This window comes from Papaver somniferum, unplaced genomic scaffold (genome assembly GCF_003573695.1).
Source record: "Papaver somniferum cultivar HN1 unplaced genomic scaffold, ASM357369v1 unplaced-scaffold_160, whole genome shotgun sequence".
Lineage (NCBI taxonomy): Eukaryota > Viridiplantae > Streptophyta > Magnoliopsida > Ranunculales > Papaveraceae > Papaver > Papaver somniferum.
Genome location: NW_020625487.1, coordinates 913830 through 929136, shown reverse-complemented (window position 1 = coordinate 929136; position 15307 = coordinate 913830). Strand labels below are relative to the sequence as shown.

At 40.8% G+C, this 15307-nt stretch overlaps 2 protein-coding genes across 3 annotated transcripts; both read right to left on the bottom strand.

Annotated features, from left to right (window-relative positions):
* Positions 1-9533: 9533 nt before the first annotated feature.
* LOC113337496 lies at positions 9534-12619 on the bottom strand. Of its 2 annotated transcripts, none has more exons than XM_026583161.1 (6): positions 12484-12619; positions 12262-12393; positions 12002-12161; positions 11477-11853; positions 11000-11348; positions 9534-10787 (listed from the first exon to the last, which is right to left on the bottom strand). In XM_026583161.1, exons 3-6 carry the CDS (start codon positions 12107-12109, stop codon positions 9711-9713), a joined length of 1911 nt encoding a protein of 636 aa, XP_026438946.1. In that variant the 5' UTR covers positions 12110-12161; positions 12262-12393; positions 12484-12619; the 3' UTR covers positions 9534-9710. The 2 variants fall into 2 exon arrangements, with proteins under 2 accessions (XP_026438946.1, XP_026438945.1); XM_026583160.1 differs by having other exon boundaries at positions 12002-12120.
* A 523-nt stretch (positions 12620-13142) lies between these two features.
* On the bottom strand, positions 13143-13921 carry LOC113337540. The gene is made up of 2 exons (XM_026583202.1): positions 13850-13921; positions 13143-13757 (listed from the first exon to the last, which is right to left on the bottom strand). The coding sequence occupies exons 1-2, from the start codon at positions 13919-13921 to the stop codon at positions 13143-13145; spliced, it is 687 nt and encodes a 228-aa protein (XP_026438987.1).
* Between the last annotated feature and the right edge of the window lie 1386 nt (positions 13922-15307).

The following is a 15307-nucleotide window of genomic DNA, read 5'->3' as shown; positions in this document are numbered from 1 at the left end:
CTTCCTTTTATGACATCATGCCACATGTCTTAAACCTCCTTAATTACTACTAATGTCATTCTTCCCCTAATATAACCTCCTTCTTATTCAATAATCTCTTCCTTATCCTTTCCACTTCATGGGTATTTTTTCATTTGGACTTGGGCTTAGTCCCCATGTCTCACGTTAGGTTTGCCATCCCTCTCGGGGGCACCCTAAACCCGTTAAGGGATATTATTTTTCATGTATCAACATTAGTCCCCTGACTATTAGGTCAATTGTTAGATGACCCGATAGTCACAGAATTTATCGAACGTCCTCCCTTCTTTGTAGGATGTCGGGGTGAGGGCCCCCCTTCCTCTTTATTGACTCCATGACCATGGGAGACGCTTGATCTATTTTCATCGTGCAAAACTCTCTTTCTTTTTTCAGTTAATGCCGGTTACCATTCCTTCTGTATAACCGCCACGTTCAGGCTTTGAAGCCCTCTATATATAGACCTGTTAGTTTGTTTTCTCTCATATTTCTTCTTCTCCCTCCCTCTCGAATATACACATATACTCTCCATGTCTAATAGTTCTACCAGCAGTTCATCTGAAAATCTACCGAGTCCGTAGGAGCCATGAGTAGGGGTTATGAGGAGACCAATTACTCGGAGCAAGATGAAATTCTCCTACCTTCTCCAGCGGATGGCAGGTCATATATGATCGCGGAGGTCACTAGCGGACCCGATCTGAAGCGCGCGCTAAGGCCGAGGGAGATCCGTGGAGGTAAACGCGTTTTTCTTCTTGACGACATCTTGGACATCCCTCGCCTTTTGAACCCTCCTGTATTTACTTATCCTTCCGCTCCTAGATGGCTTATGCAAACCGAGTCAGAGACTATGAATGCTTTTGCTTTTAAGATGGTGTCACGGATGGCCATTCATTGCGGTGATTACGACCTTCCCGTTATCGATATCCGCTCCAGGTCAAAAACCCATCCGGTATGGCCACACTGGTCATCTTACATACGTTCCAATCCTGGTCACGCGGACACCCTTCGTAAGGCAGGTATTGAAGAAGCCATAAATTCGTCTCTTAAACGGGAGGTAAAGAGATGTAGGCGCGACATACTAAGGCTTTTCTCTCGCTGGGTTGTTCATGTTCACACTATTTTTACGGCGTGGGGGAAAGCAACCATCGTTCTGGAGGATGTGGTCGCCCTTATAGGATTACCAATCCACGACAGTCACTCGTATGACGAGGCGGCTGTTTATGGAGCGTTGGACGATGAAGACAAAACGTTGTGCACCTACCTGTTAAATTCTAAAGACGCTTCCCAGCATGAATTGGTACGGAAGGATCAAAAGCCATCAAAACAGGGCAAGGAAAAGAAGGTTGCTGGTGAGTGCAAAGAGCGGGCATCATCGTCCGTCGCGAAGGGGAAGACCAAATGGGTTGAGAAAAGAAGACTCCTTCAACGCGCCCAATCGGCGAGCGGCTGTTGTCTAGTTCTATTCGTGCATACGAAGCAATTCATGGCTCATCGGCTCCTTCAGCAAAGGCTGGTCCTGAGTGGGTTGCCAAGAACAACCGACGCGCTTCCTTCCCTCTTTGGCTCAAGTATTGGGCTCCGCGGTTAGTAGATGTTAAAGTTCTTTCCCCCGAGTGAAAAGAGAAGAATCCTCGTGGAGAATTGGTCGATTTCATCCTGTTTTGGATTTGTCATGATGTATTCGAGTACAGTCCCCAGGATACCATTAAGAGTGAGATCGTTCCAATGGTGGTGTTGCTGTCTCGCTGTGTTTCTTTCCCACTTGCACCGATGTTCTTAGGTGGTTTGTATCACCATCTATATTTGTTTTGTCGAGACCTTCAGACGCTAGATTCATCTCACAAGATTGAGAGTTACATCCCATCTTCTTTTATGATAACGTGGTCTTGGGAGCACGTCCCCCCATACGCACCTGATCCTAATGAACTAGCGGTTCACCGCGAGGAAGATGTTAGACAAGATGATGACTCGGTTAAGAAGGTTCCAGTTGTTTATGGATACCCACAGATGGCTCTTTGGAATCTCAAGGGGAAAACTCCCAAGGGCGATATTGCCAAGCATTTCGATGTGGCTAAAGATTTCGAACTATTCCCTTATCAAGATGGTCGATCGGGCCCATCTCATTATGACTTCACTGCGTATTTCGACACAGAGCTAGACTCGTCGAAGCTTTTGGCGGAGGCGGATTTTGATTCATCAATGGCCGTGTTGCCTGGCTATCTTCCTGGATTCCATGCTGGCAAGTTTATCGCCATGTCTTACAACCTCGATCGTGCAGCTCGACAAGTTAGGTTTGATCAGGGAGTCCCTAGTAGGTTCTCTCCGCAAGAAAGCTCTGATATTGGGGATATCATCGCCAGTTTAGATCGTTTCGTCTTCAAGGGGCCATTACGACTGTCTGATCGAGGGATCAATTTTTCGTTCAAGCAACCTGTCTTCGCGCGTCCTTTGGAAGTTACTGAAAGAGCTCATGAGTATCATGATTTCTTACGTCCTAGGGCTTTGAATTTTCTTTTGCGTGAAGCGTCTCCTCCTCGTGACCTCTCTGCTCAAGACCTCCGAGTGCTTTATGCGTCCGTCCGGATCAAACTTGATGATGTCATAGCCGTTGCGCACCGTCTCGTTCCAGCTAATAAAGGTCTCCCTTTGGAGCCTGTGGTGACTTCTTGGGCTCCTCTTGAGGGTCTTGAGCCCATACAGTCGAAGAAGGGATCGAAGTCGTTTTCCGATCGTAAGCCTCCGCGGGTAGATGTGTCAAGGCCACCTGCTAATCCTCTGACTACACAGGTACTTGTTGTTCTCTTCGTTCTTCATTCGTCTATTATTTATCGTCGCCACCTTTTCTCTTTGATAAAATGGATAACGAGGGTTGCTTTCTCAGGAAGCTCCTCATTCCAATCGCGTGGGGTGGAAGCCCTTTTCTTATGTAATGGAAGAGTACTTGAACATGCCTGAAAGTGATTAGACTGAGAGGAGCCTCGCAAAGAAGGCCAGGCGAGAAGCAGCTAAGTTGCCTGCTCCACGCCCTTGTTCTTCAGCTAACGTCTCACCCTTACAACCCCAACAGGGTCGTCTGAGGAGCGCGTCACAACCCCCTAGGAGCGTGAGTAACAGTCCTACTTCCTCGTTTGTAGACCAGTTGAGGGACCTTGGGGTCAGTCTTCCCCAAGGGCTCTGGTTGGGTATCTCCGCGCCTTCATCTATCTTCAGTTCATCCTCTTCGGGATGAAACTGTCCGTGTTATGGGAGAACTTTCGGTGTCCCCTAGTGTCTCGCTACGATCAATGAGCCCGTCTGGGTCCAGTCGGTCAGTTTTTGGTGGGTCTTCATCCTAAGTGGCACCGACCGTTGATGATCCTGCAGGTAATCTCCTATTTAATACGTGTCTTCGTTTTCATCATTATTCTTTCCTTTTACTTTCCCACTCCCCTCTCTCCTATTTCTTTTATAAATCTAAGTTGTTTATCGCAATGATGGTCATCTCTCATTTTTCAGGTTCTACTAGTGACTCTGAGTCGTCTTCTAGTTCTTCCGCGTCTAGCCCTACTGGTATCTCGCCCGGTTTGTCGATTCCTGAGGTTAGTACCCTGTCCCTGTCCCTCTCTCTCTTTTTTTTTTTTTTGTTTCCGTTCGTTTGTTTGCTAAAGTTACATCATCGGTGCCAGGTGATAGGTGTCTAAAACACCTAATTTTATATCTAGTATTTATACTTTCTTTGCTATCATTCTTGTGAATTGCATCTCTTATGTTTAGTTTTGAGTTATTAGGTGCGACGGAGTCCTTGGGAGCAAACGAAGGAGAAAACGTCAATTTGAAGCGAAAACGAAAAAAAGGATCAATTCCCATGCGATATTTGGAACAGGCTAATGTTGTGCAAGAAGGAGCGAAGGATGAATTGTGGTAGTGTGAAACTGACAGGCAAATGACAACTGGGTAGCCCTTATCTGGAGAGTGGGTGTCTTGAGTAATTTTAATCATTATTAAGCCCTAAAAACAAGAGAAGTGTTTTTCTCTTCTCAATCATTTCCGTCTACAATTCAGAGACGAGAGAAAGAAAATAAGCAGCTGCTGCTGTTACCACCGAGAGATCAGATCGTGAGAGATTGAGAGAGAAAATCAAGAACAGAGAGAGTTATAATGATCCTGATGCTGCCAAGAACGAGAAAGAAGGAGTTGATGATTAAATTGAGAATTACAGACTAGGGTTTGATTCAGATTCAATTGACAGAGAAGATGTGATGAAATTCAGAGATAAGAAGAAGGAATAAGAGATGGGTTTCGTTCAATTTCGTGTTGGTAAAGCATCTGTTGCTGCAATTGATTCTTAAACAACACAGAGAAAGATTGAAGTTGTTGTTGAATCGAACAATGGGAGAAGTAATTTGTTCTGCTGATTTCCAAGGGGATGTTCAAGGAATTGGACATGAAGAGAATCAGTTGTTGTCACCTAGTTTGGGTTTTATTGTGATTCAGGAGAGAATTGGTGTTGATGAAGGAGATCAAGGCAGTATCAGTTTTCTGAAGTATGAGTTAGGGAGATTAAGGAGATTCAGGTGTTGTTGAGTTGAATTGAGTAGAAATAGAAGATGAACTGATGCCATCAGCTGTGAGCTTGAGATGAGAGGCAGCAGCTAGTTATGGATCGATTGAGTTAATGGGTCTGTGGAATTGGTGTTGGTTTTGCTGCAGTGAAGTAGCCAGAGAACATGGAGTGTAATTGGAGTTTCTGGTGTAGGAACTGGAGCTGAACACGGCAGCTGGTTGTGATGTTGCAAGTGCTAGAAGTGTTGAGCCACAGATGTATGATTACAGGGCAATGGTTGCAGCTGATGGTGGAGCACTGGCTGGTGGTAATGAAGCTGCTTTAGATGAATGTTAGCTTTACAGGTTGGTGGTTGCTGGCATTTGAGCAATGGTGGTGTTAACTGTTGCAGGCAGTGAAGCTAGCACTGATTGTTACAGATGGCTAGAGAGTTAAGGAATGTGCAGGTTTGCTGGGGGTTGAAGTTGGAGGTGCATATGCAGTTGGATTACTTCTACAGAAGTTGACTTAAGCGTGACGGAATTTGCAGCTGAAGTTGGAATGGCTGAACCTGGTGTCTGTGATGAGAAATTGCATTTGTGAAGCTAATGAGGATCTGGTACTGTTGAATTTGGAGTTGAAGTTGTTGACTTGCAGGGGGCAAATGGAAAGTTGAGGTGTTGTTGTTGCTTTGATGGTGCTGGTATTGAACTGCAGATGGAGTTCCGAAGAATATGGAACATGGGTTTTGACTGAAGTGATGGCTGGAAGAATGTTGCAGGGATGATGGTGGCTGTGTAGAGCTGGAGGTTATTGCAGTTGCAAGGCAGAAGCTGTGATGATGTTGGTTCAGGTGGTGGTACTGTTAATTATGGGGTGAATCTGCAGGTGCAGTGGCAGTGGCAGTGTAATGATGCAGGTGGAGTTGAAGCTTAATTATGTGCAGGATTGAATGGAGTTAACTGGGTCTCTAGTGCTGAAATGGAAATGATGTTAGTGAGCTGAACTGAGTTGCAGGTTGAATCTTTGTTGCAGTTGCGCCATACATGGGAGTTCCAGTTTTGTTTGTGCAGCTGAGCTAAGGGGTTGAGTCTGGCAATGCAGTGGAAGTATGGCTCGAATGGTATTTTTGATACAATGAATGGCGGAGTGAGATAATGGTTGCAGGTGTGTGTGCTTGAATACATGAACTGCAGGAACTGGAATTGGTGGTTCGTTGTTAGCTTGGTGTTGAATAGATGAATGCTAGGATCAATGCAGGGAAGGAGAGTGAATTGTGCCGTTTACTGGTGTAGGCAAAAAGGATGAATTAGCTTGTCATTTTAACATAAATGACAAGTTAACTGATATGTTATGGGCTGAGTTAATGGGCTAACATCTGATGGGCTGTACAGGCAAATGGTTTTGGCCGAGCTTATTTGGTCTTGACCTAAACTTGGAACTTGGAGGAACAAACCAGGAGGCACAATCCTATCACTAACATTGCACCATAAATTAACATACCCATCCTCAGCAATGGCCTTATCCCACATCTCATACCAATGTGAATCATTAACCATATATTCTGATTTATCATTACCAATCCAAATCACCTCAACCTTCTTAATTGGTGCTAACTTAAAAGAAGCATGAACTTATCATAAAATGCCTTCAACCCACCAGAATTAACATCCGCATTATCAAAATACTGAACCTTATTTGTCCAAAACCATTCTACCCTAAAATTCCTAGTTGGGTACTTCACATACTTCCTGCACAAAATTGATTGACAATGATTACCATTCAGAAACATATAATCAAACCCTAACACAAATTTTATGAAGAAAATACCAAATCCCAATTTTCAGAAATTTAGGGTTTATCAGTAAAGAATCAAAATTCAGAAAATTAAGGTTTCTGAATCGAGTTGCTAATCTACAAAAGCATTATAACGAGGAAGGGTATTTACCTGGTGATGTTTGTAAACATCTTGATGGCGAATGAACACTGATTATCTTCACAGTTCGATAACTCTTCACAGTTTGATAACTGACGCTTCACAACTCTGTGAACTCGTATTTCGCTTCAGAACTCTAGTAGATCGAGATGAAGAGGAAAAGATATTGAAGAAATATGTGAAGAAACAGATCGATCTGTAACTGCTTCATGGGATCGCCATCATCTTCTCCATTTCTTCAGAGAAGAAGCTATCGAACTGAGGCGACAAGAAATGCGGTGGGAAATGGTAGCACAATCGTATTTGTGCTAGGGTTTTCTTTGGTTTTGATCCAACGTACCACATTTTTAAGAGATTTGTTAACTGATCCCACACGTTCAAATGCCACGGTTTAGGGGTATTTAGGTAACTTAACGGTCCGACAAACGCCTGACACGTGACATAACTCCGCCGTTACATGTCTAGTGATCGTTTTGCTAATACTTTGTAACAGTATGACCGATATGTAAACTGGAATAGCAAAGTGTGACTGTTTTTGTAAATATCTTTTTTTAATCTTGTAGCTGTGCAAGCACCTCTACCACCAACAGATGATTGGGATGTGATATCATCTAATAGTAGATTTAACCATGGTTATGGTTTCCAATTTAACTGTATCTTCCGTATTTTTCTAGATATTTCGTATATTTTATTTGTTCACCTGCCTATGAGCCTATCTATCCTCATTCTCTCCTTATTTTGGGCGCCAAAATCCCATCTATCAAACGGTGATGTAAGACTTTTCTTATAGAACAACGAATTTCATACAACACCCACTACAAGAAAATCTAGAGTCATTTACAGAATGGTCATACTTTTTGTAGTTGGGTCACAAAATGGTCACACTTTTGTTATTCGTTGACAGAAGAGTCATACTTCCATCCGATTTAACACTTTTGAATAAAACAGTGTTATCTTTTTCTAAAATACCCTTCTTCAATATACCCTTTCCATTTAACTAATTAGTTGAAGTGGTGGTGATGAAGCGGTGGCAGTGGTGGTGGAAGCTTAAAAACCATCACTAAACCTCAAAGGGTAAGCGGTGAACCCTTTGGGTGAATGCGGTGTAACAAACCTGAATGCGGTGTAACGAACCTGAATGTGGTATAACGATCCTGAATGCGATGTAACGGTGTGTAAATGGCGTCACCACCACTTACAAATAACACCACCATCAAAACAATTACAATGAAGGCAAAATTTAAAATTGTGTATGGAGGGATAAGTAGGGAGGACACGTAGGTAATTTGGTTAACATATTTAACTGTGAGTCATCACTTAACTCTCATTTTAACAGAAGTGTGACCATTTTGTTAATAGTTTGTAACAGTATGATGGTTTTGTGAATCGGGTCCTAATACTAGGACTGTTTTGTACATTTTCTGAAAATCTACCTATTGCTACGTCATATATTGTCACACCTTCAATATAGGTGTTGCAAAAGCAAATTTCTAGTCACACTACTTTTCTTGTAAAGCTAAAAGCTATAATTTATTGCTGCAAAATGAAAATTTTTCCACACAACTGTAGCGACACTATGAAACGAGTGTGGCAAAAAAATATAATCTCTTGTTGCAGCAATAAAGAGTGGATGCAGCAATATACTTGTTGCTACATAAGTTATCGCAACATTAGTAGGGGTTTATGCCATAACCATTGGGTGCTACAATAGGTTAAGTTTCTTGTAGTGACCATGGTGGGTTTAATATTTTCACTGTCAGTTAGGATGTTCGTGAAACAATATGGAAAGTAAAACGCTATTGTGTTGGTCTACTTAACTGGCATTGTTGAGACTATTAGTCTCACATTATCTGGCAATTTAAGATCCTGTAGTTTATAATCCTTAGAGCCTCTCCACTCATTGCCAATTGATTTTGAATTGGATGCCCGTATTCTTACATGGTATCAAAACAGGTTATTTGTGTCGAGTCATTTGACCGCCCTTTTACTCTGCGTCACCCGATTTATTGTCCACGTGTTAGAGCCAACGAGGCTACACGTGAGGGGATGTGTTGAGATTATTAATCCCATATTGTCTGGGTTATCTAAGATTTTGCGGTCTATAATCCTTTGGGCCTCTCCACTCATTGCCAATTGGTTTTGAGTTGGATGCCCATATTCTAACATGGTATCAGAGCAGGCTATTTTGCGACGAGTCATTGACCGCGCCTTTACTCCGCGTCACCCGAATTATTGTCCACGTGTTAAACCCAACGAGGCTACACGTGAGGGGGCGTGTTGAGACTATTAGTCCCACATTATCTGGGAAATTTAAGATCCTGCAGTTTATAATCCTTAGGGCCTCTCAGCTCATTGCCAATTGGTTTTGAGTTGGATGCCCGTATTCTTACTGGCATCTCTACATTTACATTCCAATCTTTCATTATTCATGAAATATAATTATACCATGAGTAATTTGATTTTCATTTTATTTTTATGTTGTTAAAACTCTTACTCTTATGCATGAATTCTATCAGAAAAACTCTTATGCATGAATTGTTAAAATAATCATAAGTTGACGAACTGAATGTATAAGAGTGAACATATTTGTATTGTTGTTTTTGCTCCTTCGTGCAAAGTTCTAGCTAACATTTCTATATCGGTTGCATATGTTGGAAAGTTTAATCAAGTGAGATGAGATATGTAGAGGAGAAGAATAAAAGCTATGAGATTGGAGAAAACTAAAACATAGAGTACACTGTAATGGTCTGATGTACCCTTTTATCAAATTCCTCGGTCTTCCTACCTTATATAGTTAGATATCAGATTTGTGTGATCATTTTAATTTACCTGGAGAAAAGGTTGCTGGTCTAGATTGTGAAGCACTGAGATATTTAGACTTATTTCTTGACTTGTATCTATTTCCTTAAAGCATTTTAATTTTCCTTTTAAGATTGGAAAAACTAAAACGCACCGGATCATCTTGTAATTTATTCAATCACAGTGATCTCATAATCCACTAAATTTGTTCAATGAAATCAAATTTATCTATCTAGTTAAGTAATTGAAATCTAGCTAACAGAATAAATTTAACCCTCCAGATTAACTCAACCTACAAAGTGGGTACACCTACACTCTTGAGAAATTTACTCCAAATTAGCTTGTCCAAGTACATATTGAACTAGTAGAACAAAATCATAAAGAGCAAAATGGCTCACAGGCTTAGATGCTAAGATACATCAGCAAATGAATATAACCTTAGATGTAGGCCCTCCTCCCTGTCACAAAATGAGTCCCTGAGCAATTGCCTAGTTTGCCAAGGGGTAGGGCTGGTCCTGGCGATCCGACTCGAAGAGTTCTATTATTACCTAGTGAATGCATATCAGTTGGCACTCTAAACAGAGAATCACACCCTAGGGGGACGATCTCCATTGAATTTCCAACGGTAAGTGCGGGAAAAGGAGAAGATCCTGTGTATCCCAGCAATGGGGGTGGACATATAGCTAAGGTTGGTGAAGGTGATCTAATGAGTTCATGCTTCAGTGATAACTTTGCTCTCTGAAGTTCGTCCAAAACAGATCCCAAGTTGGTGGGTGTTCCACACAGTTGCATTGGCTGGTTGTACTTTTGACTGTCTCTGGAAGTTACTTCTCTGAAACTATCCCCACCATCATGGAATGAAGATCTCTGCACTTGACGGCCACTGGAAGACCCACTGGGAGATGTATAAGGTGACATTTCTTGATTCCTCTGTTGGGGCTTTTGAACACTTCTCAAACTTCTTCCTCTGTAAGTATCCCCTTGAGTAAACGATGCAGATCTCTGCACTTGTTGGCCACTGGAAGACCCACGCAGAGGTGAATATGATGACCATTCTTCAACCTTCTGTTGGCGATTATGAACACTTCTAAAAGTTTCTTCTCTGGAAATATTACCTTCATAGTACGAAACACATCTCTGTACTTGACGGCCGCTGGAAGACCCACGCGAAGATGTAAACGATGGACATTCCTCGTATTTCTGGTTACCAATTGCTGTGGATCCAAGATCCATTACTTCATTATTGAACGGATAATCAGGAAAACTGGTGAGTGATTTGTTGAAAGGCATACAGTTGGAACGCAAAATCTCTGGGTAACCTGTGTTAAGACATGGAGTAGCAGGTATAGAGACAGTTTTCAAGTTCTCTTGATTTCTTCTGTAGTAAGCCTCTTCTGCCGCAGACTTTGCTTCTTTACCATAAGAAGAGATTATGTCCAAAGATTCATCCTTTGCTCCGACCTCATTTCTTTCTTCGGTGATATCTGATTGATTCCCACCATGCTCACGAGAATCCTATTAGTTGGCAGTAATAAATCAATAACTATCATTCTCCTAATAAGATAAATATCGAATAAAAGCTGCAAACAACAACAATAAGACAGTAATGTAATAAAGCATGCACTTTGAAAGGTACTTAACATAAAAATCACATGGCATCTTCTTAATACCTTATTGCGTGATAAAAACACAAAAAGAATGTTCAAATTGTTCATCAGGAATCATACCGGAGTACAGCTACCATCTTCTCTGAACTTCTCTTCCCATTCTCTCTGCGCAATCTCCTCTGCTCCATACCAACCTATGAGCTTGGTCTGGTCTCCTAATTCATTCTCCAGGCCTGCATCACTTCTACTTTCATTTACATTGACGCTAGCGGATGTGCCTTCACTTCGATATTCTACCAAATCTGATCCTAAACATTTCACAGAATCTTCTACATTCTCAATTAGTCCTGTTTCTGAATTCTTAGAGCTGTTTTCATAATGACCAGTGCTGCTTCCTGACCCATTATCAAATCCATTTGCTGGAGAATAGAGCCGTGGAGACTCATCGTCTACGTCATCAGCTGGTGATCTATACAGAAAGAAAAGACCAATGTTAACTATGAACTATAGCCGTCTCTGGATGCTAATAGGTAGTATCAACAAAATGAACATGTTACACCACTTCAAAAACACAAGATCAGAAAAACAAATGCTCACCTCAAATCCATACGCTTTATTTGCCGACATGATTTCCCTAAACGTGGCTTTGAAGAAGACCCACTAGTAGATAAAAATCTGCCTTCCCTCCTCCTAGCTTGATTCGCACATCTGTTTTCAGCAGAACTCGAATTACCACTATTGCTTTTCCATGATAAACTTCTACCAATAGGTAATGTGGAACTTTCACTGGATGAATTAGTAGTATCCTGTCCCGATTCTACTTGTATTTGTTCCTCATCCGAACTCGAATCCAGTGCCTCCATGAAATCACTAATTCCATTATTTTCCAAAATTGTTAAAACCTCTTCTGTTTCCTTCTCAGTTTTCTTCCTTTCAAGGCTCACACTTATTAGCCGTTCTTCCAATTCGACCACCTAATTTGTTTCCAATATCAGCAAAACACCACATACAAAACATAAATAGAAGAACATAGAAGTACAATTTCAGTGTGAATCAATTATCAATACAACATGAACCATCATTTCAACAAAAAAATTTCAAGGAATGCAAAGAAGAACCAACTCTTTTTGCCAATTCATCTGCTTTTTGCTTTGCCATTTTAGATGCGGATCTCTCCGAAAGCAAACGAGCTCTAAGAAATTCAATAGTTGTCAAGGTTGAGTCCTCCATTGTCTTTGTTCCTAAACAATGTAGACCAGATAACACTCAATTGCAGCTTCGCCTGCATAGTAATTTTTGAAACCCCTAATTTTCTAAACCAAAACTACTGAATCAACAGAACAAATTTACTTAATCAAACTAACAATTCAAGATCCACTTACCTCAGATCTCCCTTCACTTGATCTTCTCAATTTCCATTAGAGTCAGCATTACTAGAAATCAAACTCAAACAAAACCCACAAAGAAAAATCCATCCCTGTAAGTGTTCTCATCACAGCTCAACACAACATGATCTGTATCAAAAATCACATTACCATTACCATCTAAAGAAACCCAAACAAAAAAAAAAAAATTAAGAAAATTTACAAGAAATTGAAACATACCCTTTACATGATTTCAATGATGTGAGACATCATTAAAATGAAACCCTAGTAATGGGTAAGTGAGGGAGTGAGATCTTGTCTTAGTTACTCACGCTCTGAACAGTGTCTTTGGGTTCTCTACAAAATGTTTTTTTTTTCACGGGGAACAGTGATGGCAAAGAAAGAAGGTATGTTCTTTTGTCTGTATGAGATTTTGTCTTTTTGAAAAGAAAAAAAAAATACTTCTTTAACGGTTTTAATAATGAAATTTAATTTGAAACTTAGATGAGTAATTAGAGCAATTTCTATGGCAATGTTCAAATGAACTTGTTTGTTGAGCCCCGTGGATGGTCGAACAAAATCCTCCACTATGGAAAAGAAGTGAGCGATAGATGATTAAATGCGCGACAGAATATATGGCGCTAACGACCGAACTAAAAGCGCTGGTGCCGTTGGTAATGACGCCAGCGGCAGCATTAGCGACGCTAGCGTTTGTGGCACGGCCGCCAACGACAACTTCATAACAGTCACCGGAATGGCTAGTTTTCGTTTCCACCTCTATAAATACGACTCGAATTTGATCTCACAAATAAACAACAATCTTTCATCCGATCAATCCTTTCTTAATTTCAATTTTTTTTTTCTTTTTTGAAACAAGAAATGATGTATTGATAGAAATGTTAGTTCAATACAAGAGATTTTTCCAGAGCAAGCTGTGCTCTAATTTCTAACGGAGAGTAACTAGACCAGGCTATAGATAGATCATTCTCTCTAGCTAGTTTAGAGAGGATGTCTGCCACTTTATTACTTTCCTTGGGAATGTATGAACATTTCCAAAAACTAAAACTACTAAAAAAAGATTGAATATCTTTCACAAAATTAAGCAATTGCCAGTCGATGGATACATTGTTATTGACTGCTTCCACCACCGTCTTTGCGTCAAGTTCAAAATGCACTTTCTTCATGTTCAGACTTTGCGCTAGCTTGACAGCTTCCCATAGTCCCATGCACTCGGCTTGCGCAGCACTCCCAACGTCCGTTAAGTAGATGCATTCAGCTGCCTGATGCTCGCCTGCAAAATTTCGAACCATTAGTCCAATTCCACCTGTGTTATTAGAATACGAGTAAGAACCATCAATATTAATCTTAACAACATCATCAGGAGGTGATAACCAATGTATATTTCTACGGGAAACTCTAGTCGTGGTATTATGATGCAAGTTAATTTGTGTTGTATGCTCACTAATAAAGCTCCGAGCCTTTAAGATAGTTCTCTCTGGATTAGGATTAATGCCCTGGAAAGTTTTGTCGCATCTGTCAGACCATAAGAACCATGCAATTATAGCTCTTTTGCATAGTTCGCCAGCTATTTAGTCATCTTACATACATCGTCCTTCACTAATTGCCATTGAGTTTGGTAGAACCCAGGGGAAAACCATCTGGTCCCGGTGATGTCCATGGCTCCATGATCATGAGTGCTTGGTGGATCTCTTGTTCTGAAGGAATGGCTTCAAGTTGTTCATTGTCTTCCGAAGAAATACACTGTGGTATGTGTCTGATGAAACGCTGGCTGCTTGATGGATTGGAAGTAGTCATAATATTCTGGAAATGCTGTTTTAGAAGATTAGAAAGTGAAACTATTTCATTACACCATGTACCATTTGGTGCCATAAGAGAGTCAATTCTGTTTCGACATTTTCTTCTATTCATTCTAATATGGAAAAACCTCGAATTCATATCCATGTCATTATAGAAGTGGTCACGAGACTTTTGTCGATTAGAGCTTGCTTGTATTTCATTGAGCTGTCTGATCTCGCTTTCTAAAAGAATGACAGCTTTTGTAATAGAACCATTCACATCAGCAGCTTTCAAAGAGATCAATTCAGACTGAAGTTGCGTGATACGTTTATTGAAATCGCCAAACGTACTCTTACTCCATAGTGACAGCAAATGTCTTGTATTAGACAACTTGTTTGTAAGAACAGAATCATTTGTGACTCAATTACTTTCAATTTTCAACCATGAATTTTGATTTTGATTCTTCTGAGGAGGATATGGAGATGGATGACATGTTGTACGAAGAAGATGAAGAAATGTGTATGGAGTTTTTGCATCAAATGGATGAAGATGCAGATCAAGATAGAAGAAGACGAAATTTTATGTTGCAATTACAAACCGGGATCATACCAAAGCCTTTAGAGCCATATGAAGTTGCGACTAGAAGATGGACGTGGCGGAATCGACATTTTTACCACGAAAAGCTGATGCATGATTATTTTAATCATGATTGTGTGTATTCCGATGAAGATTTTCAGCGTCGACGCAAAGGATTATTGCTGAACTTTGTCAGGTACAACCTTTATTTAATTATCAGTATGATGCACGACATATAAGAGGCTTTAGTCCCGAACAAAAGGTCATTGCGGCCCTCCGTATACTATGTTACGGGGTACCAGAGGATTCCACAGACGATTACATCCGTATTGGGAAAACAACCGCCTTTAGGTATCTCAAACTGTTTTGCGAAACAATAGCCGAGCATTTTGGTTCAACCTTTTTAAGAAATCCTACTCAGGAAGATGTTCAAAGAATAACTGCAGAAAACACCGAGAGGGGTTTTCCAGGAATGTTAGGTAGTCTTGACTGCATGCACTGGACGTGGCATGCGTGTCCGGTAGAATGGGCAGGCCAATATAAGGGTCATTATTCAAAACCAACTGTAATTTTGGAAGCTTCAGCTACTTATGATTGTTGGTTTTGGCATGCCTTTTTTGGACTCCCGGGTTCAAATAACGATCTCAACGTTTTATATAAGTCACCGTTGTTTGAAGATCTTAAGAATGGG